This window comes from Morchella importuna, assembly GCF_003444635.1.
Source record: "Morchella importuna strain M04M26 chromosome Unknown Morimp01GS002, whole genome shotgun sequence".
In the NCBI taxonomy this organism is placed as follows: domain Eukaryota; kingdom Fungi; phylum Ascomycota; class Pezizomycetes; order Pezizales; family Morchellaceae; genus Morchella; species Morchella importuna.
This window is the reverse complement of record NW_025763399.1, coordinates 314,110-330,816: the sequence shown is the minus strand read 5'-3', so window position 1 is coordinate 330,816 and position 16,707 is coordinate 314,110. Positions and strand designations below refer to the sequence as shown.

General features: G+C 43.4%; 5 protein-coding genes across 5 annotated transcripts; 2 read left to right on the top strand and 3 right to left on the bottom strand.

Moving 5' to 3' along the window:
• Positions 1-54: 54 nt before the first annotated feature.
• LAJ45_00983 (uncharacterized protein) lies at positions 55-1,803 on the top strand (the record flags this gene model as incomplete). Its single annotated transcript, XM_046110582.1, has 2 exons — positions 55-343; positions 860-1,803. The coding sequence occupies 2 exons, from the start codon at positions 55-57 to the stop codon at positions 1,801-1,803; spliced, it is 1,233 nt and encodes a 410-aa protein (XP_045975760.1).
• Positions 1,804-2,857: 1,054 nt separating this feature from the next.
• Positions 2,858-3,947, bottom strand: LAJ45_00982 (uncharacterized protein; the record flags this gene model as incomplete). Its single annotated transcript, XM_046110581.1, has 3 exons — positions 2,858-3,274; positions 3,383-3,505; positions 3,561-3,947. 3 exons carry the CDS (start codon positions 3,945-3,947, stop codon positions 2,858-2,860), a joined length of 927 nt encoding a protein of 308 aa, XP_045975759.1.
• Positions 3,948-6,568: 2,621 nt separating this feature from the next.
• LAJ45_00981 (uncharacterized protein) lies at positions 6,569-7,701 on the bottom strand (the record flags this gene model as incomplete). The annotated part of the gene is made up of 3 exons (XM_046110580.1): positions 6,569-7,102; positions 7,165-7,227; positions 7,387-7,701. The coding sequence occupies 3 exons, from the start codon at positions 7,699-7,701 to the stop codon at positions 6,569-6,571; spliced, it is 912 nt and encodes a 303-aa protein (XP_045975758.1).
• A 2,470-nt stretch (positions 7,702-10,171) lies between these two features.
• On the top strand, positions 10,172-13,508 carry LAJ45_00980 (uncharacterized protein; the record flags this gene model as incomplete). The annotated part of the gene is made up of 5 exons (XM_046110579.1): positions 10,172-10,585; positions 10,640-10,879; positions 10,933-11,133; positions 11,185-11,427; positions 11,487-13,508. The coding sequence occupies 5 exons, from the start codon at positions 10,172-10,174 to the stop codon at positions 13,506-13,508; spliced, it is 3,120 nt and encodes a 1,039-aa protein (XP_045975757.1).
• Positions 13,509-15,344: 1,836 nt separating this feature from the next.
• On the bottom strand, positions 15,345-16,292 carry LAJ45_00979 (uncharacterized protein; the record flags this gene model as incomplete). Its single annotated transcript, XM_046110578.1, has 1 exon — positions 15,345-16,292. One exon carries the CDS (start codon positions 16,290-16,292, stop codon positions 15,345-15,347), a length of 948 nt encoding a protein of 315 aa, XP_045975756.1.
• Positions 16,293-16,707: the final 415 nt, after the last annotated feature.

Below are 16,707 nucleotides of genomic sequence, written 5' to 3'. Positions count from 1 at the left end.
AATAACCTGTTTTCATCATCCCAATACACAGTTTTCGAATAATCAATTCTAACCATGACATTGGATTGTGCCGCTCCATCACCGGATCTTGAGAAAGATGTTCTCAAAGAACAGACCATCTTAAATCATCTTCCATCCCTGAGGGACAAAAAACTCGAGAATGACACTATTGGTCATATCACTCCAACTCGCGAGAAAGCTCAGGGAGACCACCAGCATCTCCATCCAACTGTCAGGGACACCTATGAGGTGAAAGCTGGAATTCTTGTCGATGGAGAAGTTCTTTATACCAACAGGGACCTGGGTTTCATCGTTGAGATCGAACGGACCTTGACAAGAATGGGTGAGTATCTGGGGATGCCAGTCTTGAAAGAAGTACTAGAGTTAGAGGTGATCTCCTCTCAACACAAAGTAAGTAAGAATGCGGCAAGATATCTATTCACAACCTTCTGACAATGTTGTAGTTCTTAGAGTTCTATGAATTGTTAAATGAATTCTCATCCATCTGCGACATTCTCCACAAAAATGTAGTCAACTGTAAAACTTCAAATACCTGGAAGTTTATTAACTCATTACTATAGTGGTTCCATCTCAAACGGACTAATGTCCGTTGCGGCTGTGTCATTCTCTCTGTCTTTGCTGTGCATATGGTCAGTTTTCCCGCCTTCGAACGCTGTAATTCTTTAGCTTACATACCTATACTCCAGCGCCACCCACCGGAGGTACGACAGAGAAATGCTGTTCAAAGGGTACCGGGTGGGCGGGTTGATGATGATCAAAAAAGTGTGTTGAAATTGCACCCCTTGGTATTATAGCCCGCATTCAGTTAACACAATTGCTAAAATTGAACAATATCCAGATGATGAACTAAGCGTCCCCGCAACACTCCCTCCTGGCGATCATAAATCCACTTCTTGTCTAGGAGAGACTCAGAGCCTTGAAACCAGCTACTCATCTCTGAAGCCTATCTCTCCCGGATTCTCACAGCACCGCCAGACACGATCACCCCAGGCCAGCAATTCTCATAGAGAGTTTGTAGTGCCTTCTCCAATTGAACCCATCAAGGTCTCTATGTATAAACCCGCTATAGATCCAAAGGGTACTATTGCGTCACATAGCCCCAGGGAGCAGGGGGCAAGTAATAACGCTTCCCCTCTTGTCAACGGCATACTCCGTACGCCTGAAAGATACACCCCTACCAAATCGGTGAGATTCACCTCTTCCAAGAATACTCAACCTGCTCAGAACACCCAACGCACTCTCCCTTTGGGTACTCGTAAACTCGAACATCCGGGGTTTGAGGCCATCACCTTCCGCATCGTCAAGCGGAAGCACTCTGATGTTGCTAGAGACCCTTCTAGGCCGTTTTGTGAGATAAGCACGGAGTTGAACAGAGAAAATGATATGCGTGCTCGTATCTATCACGCAGGAAATGATAAACCTCGTGCATCCAGGAGAAAAACACCACGAAATTCTGCCTACCGTTGTCCACCGCCGCCACCCAACACTCCTACAGGATTAAGTTCCCAAGTGAACATCGAAACCCTGGCAATGGAGCTTCATAGAGCGCTTATGAAGATAAATACACCATCTCCTTATTCTCACCGCTCTCCTGCACCGCCTAATAACACCCCTCCGAACCCCAAGCTTTCTACCGAATCACCCTTCGCATCAATCGATGACAGTTCACCTATTCAACCTGTATTCATGTACTCCGTCACTCCTCCACCGACCGGAAGGATGATTGTTTCCAGCCAAGAAGCTTCTCAGCCAGGCCTGGAATCTTCGCTCCGCTTCGAATAGCGTTTTCAGCCTTTTGTCCAAACGTTACATATTTGTGGTGCATAGTTGTATTCCATTGAGGTTACTTGCCATACACTTCAGATAGGTGGGTTGAGTGTTTGAAAGTGGTGGGTCAATGTGGTAACAGTATTTTTTAGTTCAAGGTTCGGTATCATTGATAGGCGTGAGCATTTAACTTCTTTCATCAAGTGAGAACGTCGGATTCTCTACCAATAAAGATATCAAATGGTCCAGGGGGGAGGGGGGAGGAGGGGACAGCATTATATTATACCTATATTTTTAGTCTTCGAGCTTTTCAACACCTATACGCAAATTGAAAGAGAGATCGAGGATGGCTTAAGCAAACTTTCGCGTTGTGCTACTAGGGTTACCTGGCGAATTGAGTTTTCAATAACTTGGGGATGGACGAATTTGCCCCTGATATACCATTGTCCTGGGGTTACATAGGTAACGGGAAGATATATCTCTCTAACCAACAGCTAATTAACTAGTGCCCACGATCTGCGGCTGGAGGGGGCGAAGATTACATAGAGAAATATGCTCTAGGCGAAAAGTAAGAGTTCGTTCAACAATATGGCTTGGCAAATATGCGTGTAGTGTTTGCGACGAGGACGGAAGATATACAATGTTTCCATTTACTTGGTAGTTCTGGAAAGCTCTCTTGTAACGTACCTTGACTGCTCTTCAGCTAAGGATACCTCTACTTATATGAGAACACATAAGGTCCCGCTATCAGAATCATTATCTCTCATTAGAAACTTGTATGCGAACTGAGTGCTTTACCGCCAGAACGAGGGAGGAAATTAAAATATGGCTTAAATAAGGCTACTATCCCGAGACAAGAGGGCGGCCAGCGGGACTTATTCTTGAAGTTAAAATTCTCTAAACACTATGCGCATAGATGCCACACGTACATGTACACACTTCTATCCACTTATTAAAAGACAAAGTTATAACCATCAAGAAAGGGCAGTTATAAAACAGCCAGATTCTTCACATCTTCTTCGAATCAAGGTGAAACCTTCCAAAGAACCAAAGTAAGGGTTATATTTCCTTAGGTAATGATATTTGGGTCAGCCATGCGTTTTTCAACTTCCAAGAACTTTTCCTCGGCCGCTATCATCTTCTTTCGTGAGCCTTGCGAGAGATTCTTTTTGTTCTTCATCGTTCGGACGGATTTTCCAAGAAGGAATCTTTTGTTCTCCAATATGCCAGCCGGGTCCTCCACATCGGCATCAAACATTTTGAACTTTAACATTCCAATCTCAACGGTAACTCCATTGATAATTTGGGTGGCCTTGTCCGAGAAGAATTTGACATCATTGGGTTCGTACTCTGACTCCGTACAATGCCTGACTCTTCCCCACGCGGGGGTATGGATGAAAAGGTATTCATGGCTAAGGATGTAATGTTCTCGTAAAAAGCCGTCACGCCGGAAATACTTTGCAAACATCCGTGATGCTTTTCTCCTCTATTCATATTTAAATTAGTACGGGTTTATATACTGAGGAAAAGAGGGTGTATGACTACCGAATGTAATAGTCCAATCCAACATTCAGCGCCATGCAAGGCAACATACCGGATAGACCAGCGCTGTAGACATGTGAGCGATGAAAATACCGATAAGGTCATCACCTACCTCTTGCTCCAAGTAACGCTTAATATCCATCCAAATCTTCCCACAGCCGAAGTGACCCTGTGTCTAAATGTGCTATCTATTAGAATCTTTCAATATCTTTAAAATGGGGGTAACGTACCAACCGCTCAAATCTCCCATTCCCTTGGGACATGCAATAACAGAAGATATGTGTCCCATTCTGCTGTGCGATGAAACGAAAGCAGTCCAAAAGTCTGTCGTTACATTTCGGAGCTAAGTGATATGTAGGGTCTTCGATATCATAAAAGAAAAAATCCAACTTCAATGGAACATCTGTTGAGATAAACATTCTCGGTATCCCTACCAAGCTTTCACCTGGTATAAGATTATCTAAATTTATCTCCTCGACTTCCTCTGTGATAGCGTTGTCATTCATTGGTATCTCCAGGAAATTTGCTTCGTTACCCTCATATTGACTGCTTGCGTCGATCTCACTGTCTTGATGTCCGGCTGGGTTCGTTTTATTAACGACACTGTTCTCCCCCATTGAAGCCACTGTTAAAAAGACGTATTGTCTTCCCACCAGCGAGACGTTTCTCTCAGAAGACGTATTCCTGCCAACAAGAGAATTCCAGCATGCTGTTACCAGTTAGGTAATTTGTCGAAAAGACGTTATAGTAGGGGTTCGGACCTTTGCGTTTTAGCAATTTATTGTCTTGCAGAACGGCTATTTTAGCGAGCGGGATACTACTGCTGACATATATTGGGATATTGTGAATGTGATGTTTTAGAGGTTCGTTGTTTGGCATATCTAGTTGATGTCAACATTTCTCACTGCCGACATATCTTAATATGTGAGTGTGTAGTACCCTCTATTACCCCATCTGGACGGGCGACCAAAGATTGGGATCTATCCACTGTGGTGGTGCTCTGTACCATAGGTTGATTAATCCTGGGCGGGGTATTTGCGTCCCAAAACTCTACCATACGTTTGCGTTAGAAGATAGGAGCGTGTGGCGGGCCTGAATAAATACCTTGTGCTGTGATAGGAACGGACATCCTGCTCCAACTGATTTATAGTTGCGATATATTGTTATAGTGACGATACTCGGGGGCCGGGAGTTGAAAGTACAGGTCTCCTTGCAGGGTGTGCTTATATAACTTAGTTTGAAGTTCTTAGATTTAGTATTGATGTTGGAGAGGGACTAGGCATGACGTACGTTGCTCCAGCAACCCCCACCGAAAGTGCCTAGATTCTAGTTAGGTAATTCTGAATTGTTTAGGAGGGAAGAAACGAACCGTGATTTTCCGCCGATAGTTTAATTACTCGTAATCCGTAAGCACGATTGCCGGTGAGAGCTGGGCACCCCCGATTTACAGCTCATCAGAATCCTCAGAAGAAGCATTGCTCATAAAACTGGGAAGCGTTGAGCATGAATTGCTCAATATGATAGCCTGTCTGTGGTATTAACTCTGCAGAGTATGATGACAGGATAAGAGGCATCGATTTTAACTGGATAATATAGGTACATGTAGACATCGACACTGGTGGGAAGGCCTTTGACGTTTGGGTAGGTAAAAGCATATGTACAAATAGTTCGTACTGTGAAAGGAGAGATGAGAGGACTCTGATAACATCTCAATGGCTATACAGGCTAAAGAAACCGTCTTATGTATGTATTTCTGGCCCTTTCCAAGCTGCGAGACGGAGCCCGTTTGTCCACGTAAGCCTCTGGGAAAACCACCGTCCCCTCTCAACCGACCACATCAGGCACGCATCTCAGTCCAACATTTATGAGAAAACTCATGTCTCATTCTTAAAAGTAGCATGTGCCCTCCCAAAGACCTCGGTGGTATGTAATCGATGGGGAGAAGTTGTAGCATCCGCAACAGATGTAGGTACAGGCAGAACCAGGGTTAGGGTGTCAGTCATATGGAAAATAACCCTTCGCCTCCATCGGCCAGGCAGGACGCTAAACGGCCACCAGAATTAGTATTTTTCGAGGACATCATAGGAGGTATCATAGGTCATCGCTCAGCAGCTTTTTCTTTTACAGATCATCTTTTTCCGGGATAGGTGATCCATGATGACAAGATCTTGTATCTAAATATTTTCTGCGCTCTACAGGTTCGTATCGATTAGCTCCCCCACAATACTCTCTCCACTTTCATCTAAGTCAACGTTTCGTTGATAGATTCTGTATCCACCGCAGAACCGCTGGCTAGCGAACCACTTACTGGCACCAATTTTCGGTTAGAAGTATGGAGATTAATCCGGGAAAACCTAGCTTACGAGAAAACGAATGTCACTGAAAACATCAACAATCACATTATGAATGGTCAACCATCTATATAGGCCGACTTTTCATTCTGGAGTGCCTGCAAGGACATGTTCCCGAACAACACAAGACTCAATCAATTGGCTGGATTAAGAGGGTTAATAGGAGTTAGGAACACAAAGATCAAAAAGCAATGCTCCCACATAGCAGCACCGATTATGGGGTCTATAAGATCTCAAATATATCACTAACATTCTCTATAATCATATCTCTCTGCCTTCCTATGTGAATATCGATGTCCGATCGCATGACCCAGTTCTCAGGGAGCAGTCGCGCTCACTTTAGATGTAGATAACTGAGTAATATCACCTAATTCAATCTCTCCAAACTATAAAAACAAGTTCAAAATATGAGTACCCACAACACCTCTTGACCAGGCTTGCGCCTTGCACATAGTAATGCATTGTAGATTATCATAAAAGCTCATAGAGGTATAATCAGCACACCGTTATAGTGCATATATAGTTCTGTTTATTACAAGGGTCTCATTTTAGTAGACACAGTTCTCCACCCCAGCATTTCCCTTCCGCGTACCCTTTTGAACTCTGTCACGGGTGATAAGTCTTAGTAGAGCAAATGATCGAGTGAGATAGTGTGATCCAGAATTAGATTTCGATGAGCTAATACACACGTGGTTTACAATGAAATCTCTAACTTTAAAGGGGGTGTAAGAATTCCTGATAGTTTGTAAAATGAATTTCCAAAGAAAGATAGGTTACTTCATTCCCACATGATTGCTACCAGCTATTGACATATGCTACAATAATAAAAAAAGAAAAGGTACCAATAACTCCCAATGGATTTGGGACACTCCTTTCGTTCCGGGCGACTATGCGGTGGAGATTTCTGTAGGTAGTCCTTCAAAAATGGGCCAAGTGCCCTCATCATCTGCTTCAGGATCTCCCCCAGTCTCGGTCTCCTCTAGGGCATCCAGACACGCCATAAGATTCTCCGAGTTCCTGTACTTGATGATGCACTTGTACACAGCTGTTGGGAGCCCATGGAGCTTTCCATATTCCTCCATTTGGTGGATTTTCAATCCTAAAACCTTTCTGGAGAGACTAAGGTATTCCTTGGCATGCGTAGCTTTACGCTGAGCCTGAATAAGACGAAAGCCGGGGTGCATTGCCGTGCCGAGGGCTGTAACCTCTGCCCACGAGTTAGGCTCGGTTGTCTGGATTATCTTCCCGTGCCATTTAACTCTCGCCAGTGATGTCTTGCTCCTTTTTACCTTCAGCTTTGCGACCCGGGGATGCAACTTAGGAGGATTTTGACGAAGCCTGTCGATGGCGCTGGGGATTGGACGGACTACCGTTACAAGGTTTCCAGATGCCATGAGTGTTGGAGACCCTACGTAGTAAATCTAAGATTGCGAATTAGTATAGATAGATGCTGCGGGATTAAAACGATTTTCATGGTACGTACGGCCTGTTCTAATCCAAGAACTACGGTTTTTTCGTCCACTACAACCATGCGGAGGTTCCATCCCTTATAGATATTAGCCCTTGAACGGAACTAAGAACTACAAAACTTACACCAGTCTCAATGGACCACAAGATAGAGATCCAGGGTGGTCTGCATATTCCACTCTCTCTTATCTGACGATTATTAGCTCTTACCGCTAGGTATTCGCACTAGGGATTATACCAACTGCTCAACATCGTGCCCGAGCATGTTAATAGACTCCGCGAACTTTTTTTCACCGAGAGTGTATAGGATGCGGTGGAGGGAAAATAACATATGCCAAGAGCCGGGCCATTTCAGCGGTGCGCTGCTACCATTGATATCAAGCAGGATAAGCTTCATGACAAAAGGTTTAGAGCAAGCGTTTGTTAAGGCTTGATTGACTGTAGTAAGATCGGTCTGACTTATGTTGTCGGAGTAGATTTCACCCCGGAGGCTTAAACTGGTAATTGGCGGCTCCGCACCTTGGCTTGTGGTCGGACTTGGCTCTTCAATCATGTCGTCCTATTTCTCAGGGTTTTGGACGTCTTTGTAGTTTATTGTAGATGTAGGGATGGATGGAACTAAAAGTGGTTGAAAGGAGTGCGTTGCAGTTGACTGGCGAGCATTGTAGAACACCCTGTGTACATGTAATCACGACAAGCTAACCGGGCACTTACTTGACGTCGAAACGTCACATGTTAAGAACTAAAACTAAGTGATTACGCATAGGAACATGTAACTCTTACTGTTTTGGGCGACTTTAGTTCTTACCAGTTTTTTCACAAAACCGTTCGAGACAGGACTACATTATACAAGCGGAGTGCGGCCTTCGGCCGCCCAAATGTAGTGAGGAAATAGAGGTGCGGGCGGTACTGCGATAATAATTTCTTAGATTATTGCTGTCATTCTGGATTATTGGGTCATTCAAAGGTACAGGCACGCACTAAACATCATCTCCACCTGTCCTTTATGTAATTTGTGATATATTAGCTCTAGTATGCACTCTAAGTCATTCAATGAGTAGCGTTAGTGTATACATGTAGTTCATGATAAAATTAAAATGGTATCAGGGGAATTCGACCTTCATATATAAAAATATAGCTGTGGTTCTGTCACTAGTGTTTGTTCTTTTATATCCATCAATTGCAATAGCTACACGTAATGCTAGTTCCCTTCCATCTCGGGAGTAGTTCTTTGTCGAATGATATGCAATCAATATTAGAAATACATGTAGTGCGTTGCAATCAATAGAAGACGTTCCTGGTGACGATGAGGAAGACTATATAGTTTAGATTACCGCAACATTTAGCAAAGTACTAGTACCAGCACTGTCCGGTCATTTCCGTTTCATGACATGCTTGGAAGGCTGGGTGAGAGGTGTGGGGCTAACACCTTAACAATCGATTTGCTTATCGAGTTAATACCGGTTTCTCTTAATCTCCTATTACCCGATAAGCGTCTAACTACTTCTTAATGTTGTGCCTCACATGGGGGCGGTTAACACTGTGGGGGTTCGGGCCATTTTGACACTAACACCTACAACACTCGTATTTTTGGCAGATTTTAAGTCGGTCTCGATATGAAGAATATACTAATTAGTTATTAGAGAAAAGAGCCCTGACAAGACCTCGAGATGCCTTTTGTGTTATGATAAACACTGGTTTAAGCCTGAGGTATTGGGTAGAGACGAACCTGGTGCTATCCGTCTATGTAGATGCAAAAATATTGCCTGTAACTGTATGGCGATATGTTGAGTATAAAGAGAGCACTTTAAGCAAGAGATTAAAAAGAGCAGATGTAGAAAATAACCGTTATTTATATTTACTAACCCGAGAGTGGAAACATGGAACTCCGCTTAATAACGCCTAGAGGTTGAAGGATGGTGAGAAGAAAAATGGAAGGCTGTGACGCGGAATGATGAAACACCCGAAGCACAAATATCAGGTAGTAAGAGTAAATATGTTTGTTCAGTGAAGTGCTAGGCGGTGACGAATAAATAAAGATGAAGAAGTGTAGAGGGTATCAATGCCGGGAGATTAAACATTTGAGCCATTTCTCGTCTTAGATCATGGGTGGGAGACTCTTCTATAAACGTGTTATCTGGACTCGTTATTTCTTTATCGAAATATGGTCTTATCAATTAGCCATTCCAGCATCAATATTGACCCGCGTATACAGCGAAAGCTTGCTATAACGGTACGCTCGGGACCGGAATTTGGTACCGTTATAGAGAGATTACCCTTATATAGGAGGTGCTGGTGCCGAAAGGCAGGCGAAAAGGACCGAGAAGTTCTACCGTTATAGAGAGATTACCCTTATAGAAAGTACTGTTATAGCAAGCCTTCGCTGTGTGTATGTGTTCATCAGCTCTCGTGTATAACGTACTCTTCGAGCGCGCCCTAAGCACATGTAAGTAGAGAACACCACTCTCCTGACAGAAAAATGTTCCATGTATACATACAATATACATGTACCTACATGTAGGTACAGATGACAGGTTGAGCGTTCAAGAATAATGCATTATAGCTAAATACATGTAGCTATCATACACCAGCTACATGTATTATGACCTAACTTATGCGTTGGCGCATTGTGTTTTTAAAAAATATGTAACCCAACTACATATACGCTGCCCGTTATTCTGTCTTTTGAGGATCGAATCGTGTGTGGCTTATGCTGCTTTACAGATGTAACCCTATCCTATTGACAAGGTACTGGATGAAAAAGAAACATCAGTACAGTCATATAAATAGAAATTGAATGCACACATTTGCACAAATGCTTATCAGCGTTGTCCGAGCCTAACGTGTGAGCTGGCAACCCTAACCCACTGCAGCTGCGCATAGCACCAACCCACCCTCCACCACATTTTCTCTCCACTTCACGTAAAAACTACTCAAAAACAAAACAAAACTACAAACTTTCGATTTTCAACCAAACAAATTCAAACCCCCAAACCCGCATAAACAAAAAGCAGTAAATAAACATGATGCCTTCAATGATTCCAATTGCCCGTGCGTCATACGCCGACACTCTTCGAAACAAGACTAGCACACTCACCCCGGGAACTAAGCTTCCCGCATCCGTCAAGGCTAAGGCCGTATCCGGTGTTATTGCTGTGGACGCGTTCCCTGAACCTATTGCTCCGTCTAAGATGGGCCAATCTGACCCGAATAAAGCATCGGTGGGAATGATTAAACCCATTACACGCAAAGCGTCTTATGCTAGTGTGTTGAGGGGAGACACCGCCCGTGGTCAGAAGCTACCATCACGCGTTGCTGTTAGCAGCACTACTCCCATTGAGGTTAATCAAGATGAAGAGAAGCCTCAGGAGATGGGGTCTTTTATTGTTGTGGCTAGAAAGCCAGTTCCAGCTACTAAGCTCCCGAAGAAGAAAAATGTTTGTATGCCCGGCGATAGTCTGAGTACCCGTGTTAACTTATCCCGTGTTTAGGTCATTCATCGTGCCTTTGACTTTATTGCAACCAGTGTCCTTCCTGCTAAAGCCCAGAAGATTGATGCTTTTAAACCAATAAATCAATCTGAGGCCAAGAAAAGCTCCAAAAATGTTCCAATTCCAGAATTGGGCGAGCTGCAAAATAATTCGAGTCGGGAAAATAAATTCTTCAAGACAGAGGCAACTAGCACAATCCGTAATACATCCGATGTTATCGGTGTTGTTGCCCCGAAAAATGTATGAAATCTCTGCATTCGTTTTATCTTTAGTACTAACATTTCTTACTTCAGATTCTAAAGGCACCAATAAAGAACAAGTTGATTCAAAAGGGGAAACCAGTTCCGCTTAAGAACCTCAGCACAATCCCGTTGCCTCTTGCTGAAAATGCAGTGAGAGAAGGGGGAGCACACAAGAAACAATACATGATTCCCGCACCAGTCCATGTTTCTGAGTCATCCCGAGTTCCAAACGAGAAAAACTCTGAGAAAAAGGTATGTAGCGATTTTTCCTTCAATGACGTTACTAACACAACTTTGGTACAGATTCAGATCGATCACACGAATACTACAACTCCGACCTCAGAAAACCTTGAGGTCAGAGAGGTGGAGAAACCCAAACCGAAACCAGAGTTCAATGAACGTGTTAAAATTGTAGCTGCAGAGCTTCGGAGGAGAGCAGTGGTGGTTTCAAGCGCTCTATCCCAGCCCTATGGTGAAGATGACATCAGCTGGATTCCAGCTCCCGCAACACCGAAAGCGAGTCCCAAGTCACTTGAAAACCAGGGTGTAAGTTTCCCCTCATCGGGAACAACTCCCAAATCTTTATTAACTGTAACTTTTAATAGAGCATTTACCCCATATTTGCTGCCATATCACATATCATGCCAACCCCATTGGCCCACAAGGATAAAGGAAGCAAGAACCTTTACACACTTCTCGATATTCCACTCGAGGATTCTCTCGACGATCCTCTTGACCTCCCCACTTTCGATGACTGTTTCGATAAAAGATCAGATATTTCGGTCAAATCTTTCCGAAGGAGCATCTCAACTCCTAGGTTCAGGGACCACTCACCTGTCCCTGATCGACTATCACTCATACGCAAAGCAAAGGCCCCACTAAATCCCATTCCCATGAAAGTGGATGGCTCCACTCATCATACCTCTATACCCACCCCACTAGACACAAGTGATGTTACTACACGACTCTCAAAGCCTATGGCAGCAACTAAAAATCTTGCATCTCAGAATTCTGACAGAACCTCTACTGCCGTTGTCGACGTTAAAGGAACAGTGCTTCCCGAGGTCAAGTGTCATATATCCTCTAACAGGCTCTTTCTAAAGAAAGAGAAGGGGCATATCCTCGAGGAAGTTGGTGCGGACTCATTACCTAGAACACCAACACGACCGAGACTAGCGGGAGATCGCGAAAAGTCTCCCGAAAGAATGGTTGAGATCATACCTACTCTACTTGATCATTCAAAACAATTGGAAGAAGATCTTGATAGAATACTCGAGAGCTTCCGCCCGCCTAGTCCAGAGCCATGGGATTTTATGGAAGAGTTGAGGAAGTCAGGATCCGCTAAAAAAGTAACACCAACAAAAACAACGAAAGATCCTTATGAGCTGGCCGCAGAACTCTTGGCTGCTGAAAAGAAAGCAGTTTCCAGTGTCAAACCCAAAGTAGGTAGCGAAACAATCAATGTTGGAGGTCCTGAGAACAAAAACCAAGGAGAGCCCGGCAACAAAATCTTAAGATATGATTCGCCACCAGGAATCGCGCACTCAAAAACACCAGCTACACCAATCACTGCTATACGGATATCTACGAAGCCATTCCTACCTTCCTCTAATATACCACCCCCGAGCACTCCTACATTTTTCCCAACACCCACACCAGTAACTACCACAGACCTGAGAAATACTGGAAATACCTTCATAGGATGTGAAACTCCCACTTCCACAACTCACTTGCAACATGAACGCCGAGAACAAAGATTATTGAAAACAATTCCACGTCACAAAATTATACTGCAGAGACCCCCGGTTACACCACGAAAGCACCTACCAAAATCAAGATTACCTCTTAAGCAATTTCGTCCCCATGAGCAAAACAAGGGAGTGAACAACAAACTTACTACTAACAATACAGCAAATAAACAGATTTTCAAGAAAGACAATGCAAGAGAATTACCGCTTACCAAGAACCACAGCACCCCTATCTACCCCGTCGCTAGTGAAAGTGAGAGGAATCGAAGAACATACCATCCCCGAGTTAGCAAAGAGGAAAACCTGAATAGGAAACAACACGAGGCCTTGGAAGACGGCGATTATAATGAACAAGTGGCAAGTATCAAAACTTGGACGGGAATAGTAGCTAGAGAGACCAGAGAGGCAGCATGCCTCAATGGACTCTCTCCTGTACGCAAGACATTAGACGAGTGGAATTTCATGGACCGTCTTTTTGAGTCAAAGATTGCTGAAATCCCAAGAAAACGTCTCGACTTCAACCCTAAATGTCATTTATTACCACCTAGCTCTCCAAATACACCAATCAAAGGACAGGACAGGGAGAAGTTGGAGGGGAAGGAAGGAGGGAACTGCGATGGTGATAATCTTACTATATGCTCTGCTGACTCTTTGGCTCTTACAGAAACCGGTTTTTATCTAGATAGGTGTGTTGGAAAAAAGGACGAATATCTTGACATCGATATTGCCTATAGCGACATGTCTCTTGATCATAATACCTTCCGCCAAACACTAGAGCTTCAGTTACTATTTGAAATGATTATCGAGAGATCCGGCTACGATGACTTTGAATGCCTCTTATGGGAATTCGGAGATAGTAACCTACTGCCACTTGTATGATCGCGTTTCTGGTAAATTCCCTCAAGGTCTGTAAGCTGACATGCCCTCATCATAGACGATAAAGGGAAATTGCACCAATGCCGACCTTTGGTCCGATATCGTTATGCTAATTAGCGAAGAAGTAAATCTCCTATCCATTACCCTCAAATTATGCATCTTCCCGATAAAAAACTAAGACATATAGGGATTTGATATCGAATGGGTTAGTGTTATAGACGGACGTGTGAAGATATTATTGTATGACTATGTATGAGTTTCCTCGGATCAGTTGTGAAGATGGTAAATCACTGATGAAATGAAGGAAACTGCGCGAAAGAAGCAAGAGTTATCATTGGCAGAGAGAATTGCCAGCTTAGGATAAGGAGGGAGGATGTTGCACCGGGCTTGGGGAGGAAACCTTGTTTTTGATAATAGTTTTTCGTTGTTTGTTTTACTGAACTTCTCCATACTAAATGTGTCCTTGTCACGACAGTATGAGTGTCTTTAGTTACTGTCTTTTAGATAGAATTGGTTATAGTCAATTCGTTTCTACGTTTTTTGTTGTTAAAAGTTGTATTAGACACCTAATACAATCCTATTCTTTAGTACATTTGCATCTTTGTATTGTTATGTTCATACCTTTTAGGAGAGTTCTTGGGATCGATCTTTACACATGAACCCTTATGACTATGGAACATAGCACCTTTAGGCTCTAATTCTATTAAACAATATTTTTATGTTGAATAGGTATGATTTTCGAACGTTCAGTTCTAACGAGAGGACAATAAAACATCCAGACTATCCATCTCTTTTCAATTACTACCCTCAGCCACTCACCATCAACTTTTCGTAAAACGGATGAGTGTTTAGTAAAATATCATATTGTACCGAACCCTTCCAATCCGTGGAAGGATTTAGGTAACATGTGGTGTGTGGTGGCAAGTAGGGCCCATGTTCCACCTTGTCGCGTGAAGTAAAGCAGCATGCTTACCAGTAGTGCGGTGATTGAAATCCGATAGTTGGTATGAGAGATTTATCTGTGTTGGAACTATGTTTCAGTCAAGCTTATAATATATCTGATAAAGGATTGTGTTGACAAACTGGGCGCAAATTGGAAATAGCGAATGGATTACTGCGCATGTGGATTTAGCCAAGTGTTTTTAAGTTAACATTTGGTTTCTCAACCTAATAAAACAGATAGGCGGCGAGCTGAGGAGTGGTGTGCATTAAATGTCTTCCAAACCACATAAGTGGACCTTTCTCTCATCTGTGTCCCAAATTTCAGAGGGTTGATATTTCTACATGTATTCCTAATCTCCACCGTCCCACTTCTCTTATCGAAAGTGTTTAATATGAACTAAATTTAACCTGAGTTATCAGATCTTACATCAATCATGTTGATAGGTGGGGGGCAAATATATCCACTGCTAGAGACTCTTTATGGCTGACTTCGGATTTTGCGCAGTGCCCAGTTCACAGCGCAAAAAGCACATCCCATTCTACATCTGCGCATTCGGAGACATATTTACGGAGCTCCCTACACAGAATGAGTTTATACAAAAGATCACACTTACTCATGGTATTTACGTTTGATACACTGTTATCTACAGCCCCGGTTACTCAGCACAGTACGGGCTCTGGCAATGATGAACAATAGGAAGAACGATATACTCATACTCAGTGCTCGGAAAGAACTCTGGAGAACACATTTTATTCTTCGGGGTATTATATGCTGGTATTTGAAACCTTTCATCCGGTTAGGACCTATCCAAAGCCTGCAAAAAATCAATTTCCAGCCTCTGAAATCAAGAAGTCAGTACAGAAACGTTTTCTACATTTCACATATAGTTAACTTACCTAGGTATGGCAAGGCTGATTCGATTTCCAATCTTTCGGGCGAGCAAAGGCCTTCGGATCCAGATCATCCTCCTCCTTAGGTTCTACATATTTCCCAGCAATCCTCCATAGCTTGAATTGATCCTGCTCCATGTACTTGTAAACATCACCCAAGCGGAAGATGGAGAACCGAATCTGAGAATCAGTAAGTTGTCGGTGTTGGTTCCTACTCTCCGCAGCTTCGACAGCCTCTCTATCTTTCATCAACAAAGCCTTTGTGTGGGTCGCGATATTTCCGATCGGTTTGTGGCCTTTCTTCTGAAGAAGCTGGATCCATAGTTCGGTCTCCGACTGGACTCTCTCTAGTCCCGCAGCTAGTGCATCGCGCTGCGGACGCGTGAACAATGCGACCCCATCGGCAGTTGGTGGCGTAGAAGAGACATCTTCGATCCTGAGAATTTCCAACTGTTCTTTAATGTTTACGTCCTTGTGCCCTGCGAGAAGGGAACCAATCAATTTCTGGTTTTCTTCCTTCTCTCTCACCAAACGCTCCTTTTCTGAACGCTCCCTCTCTTTTTCCTCCCTTTCCACTCTGAAGCCCATGATATCCAACACCGCCTGTGATCGTACCTTGTTGTTCTCTGTGAACATCGAGGTTATGTTTTCGTGGATACCTTGTAGCTTGTCTATCTCTTCTTGATGCTTTTTCCTGTAATAGAGGGCATATTCTGTGTCTGCGGCTGGGTCCTCCGAGCAGCGATTTTGTCCGGAGGGCTCGTGATTGTCATTGATGTTTATGAGCATTTTGGTGTATATCCTTTGGCGCTGAATAGCTTGATTGTATTCGTGGCGGAAGTCGGAGTTTGCCTGTACGATGGCGGCGATCTCGTTGGTCACTTCCTCTAAATTCTTTGCGAATAGGGCTAGTTCGGCAGAGGTGACATCTTTGCTCGGCAAAGTGATTGACATTTTTAAACTCGGAGGGGGAGATGAAACAGTTAGACGAGGTTAAATGGAGTAGAAGTCTGTGGTTGTAGAATTAACCCTTCTCACGAGAGGGTGCGCCGTTGTATTGTTGTGTTGTAATTGGGATGGGAACGATGTTTTTTGACGGAATGCTTCTGAAATGGGCAGAAACATGAACCTTTACGGTATGGCTAAGCTCGAAGAAAATAATCTTTGGCAAAGCTATAATAGAAAATGGCTCTCAAGACTGCCCTTTCTACATATAGAGGTATGCGGTGATATTATACCCTAGGTGAAGAGGTTATCTTGCCCGTTAATTACTTGTAAGAATTTCAATTTAGCTGTATAATTCGGATCGGATTTCACTACATTATAGGCAGAGTTCAACTGCTCGTCCCTTCACCAGTCTCTTACAACC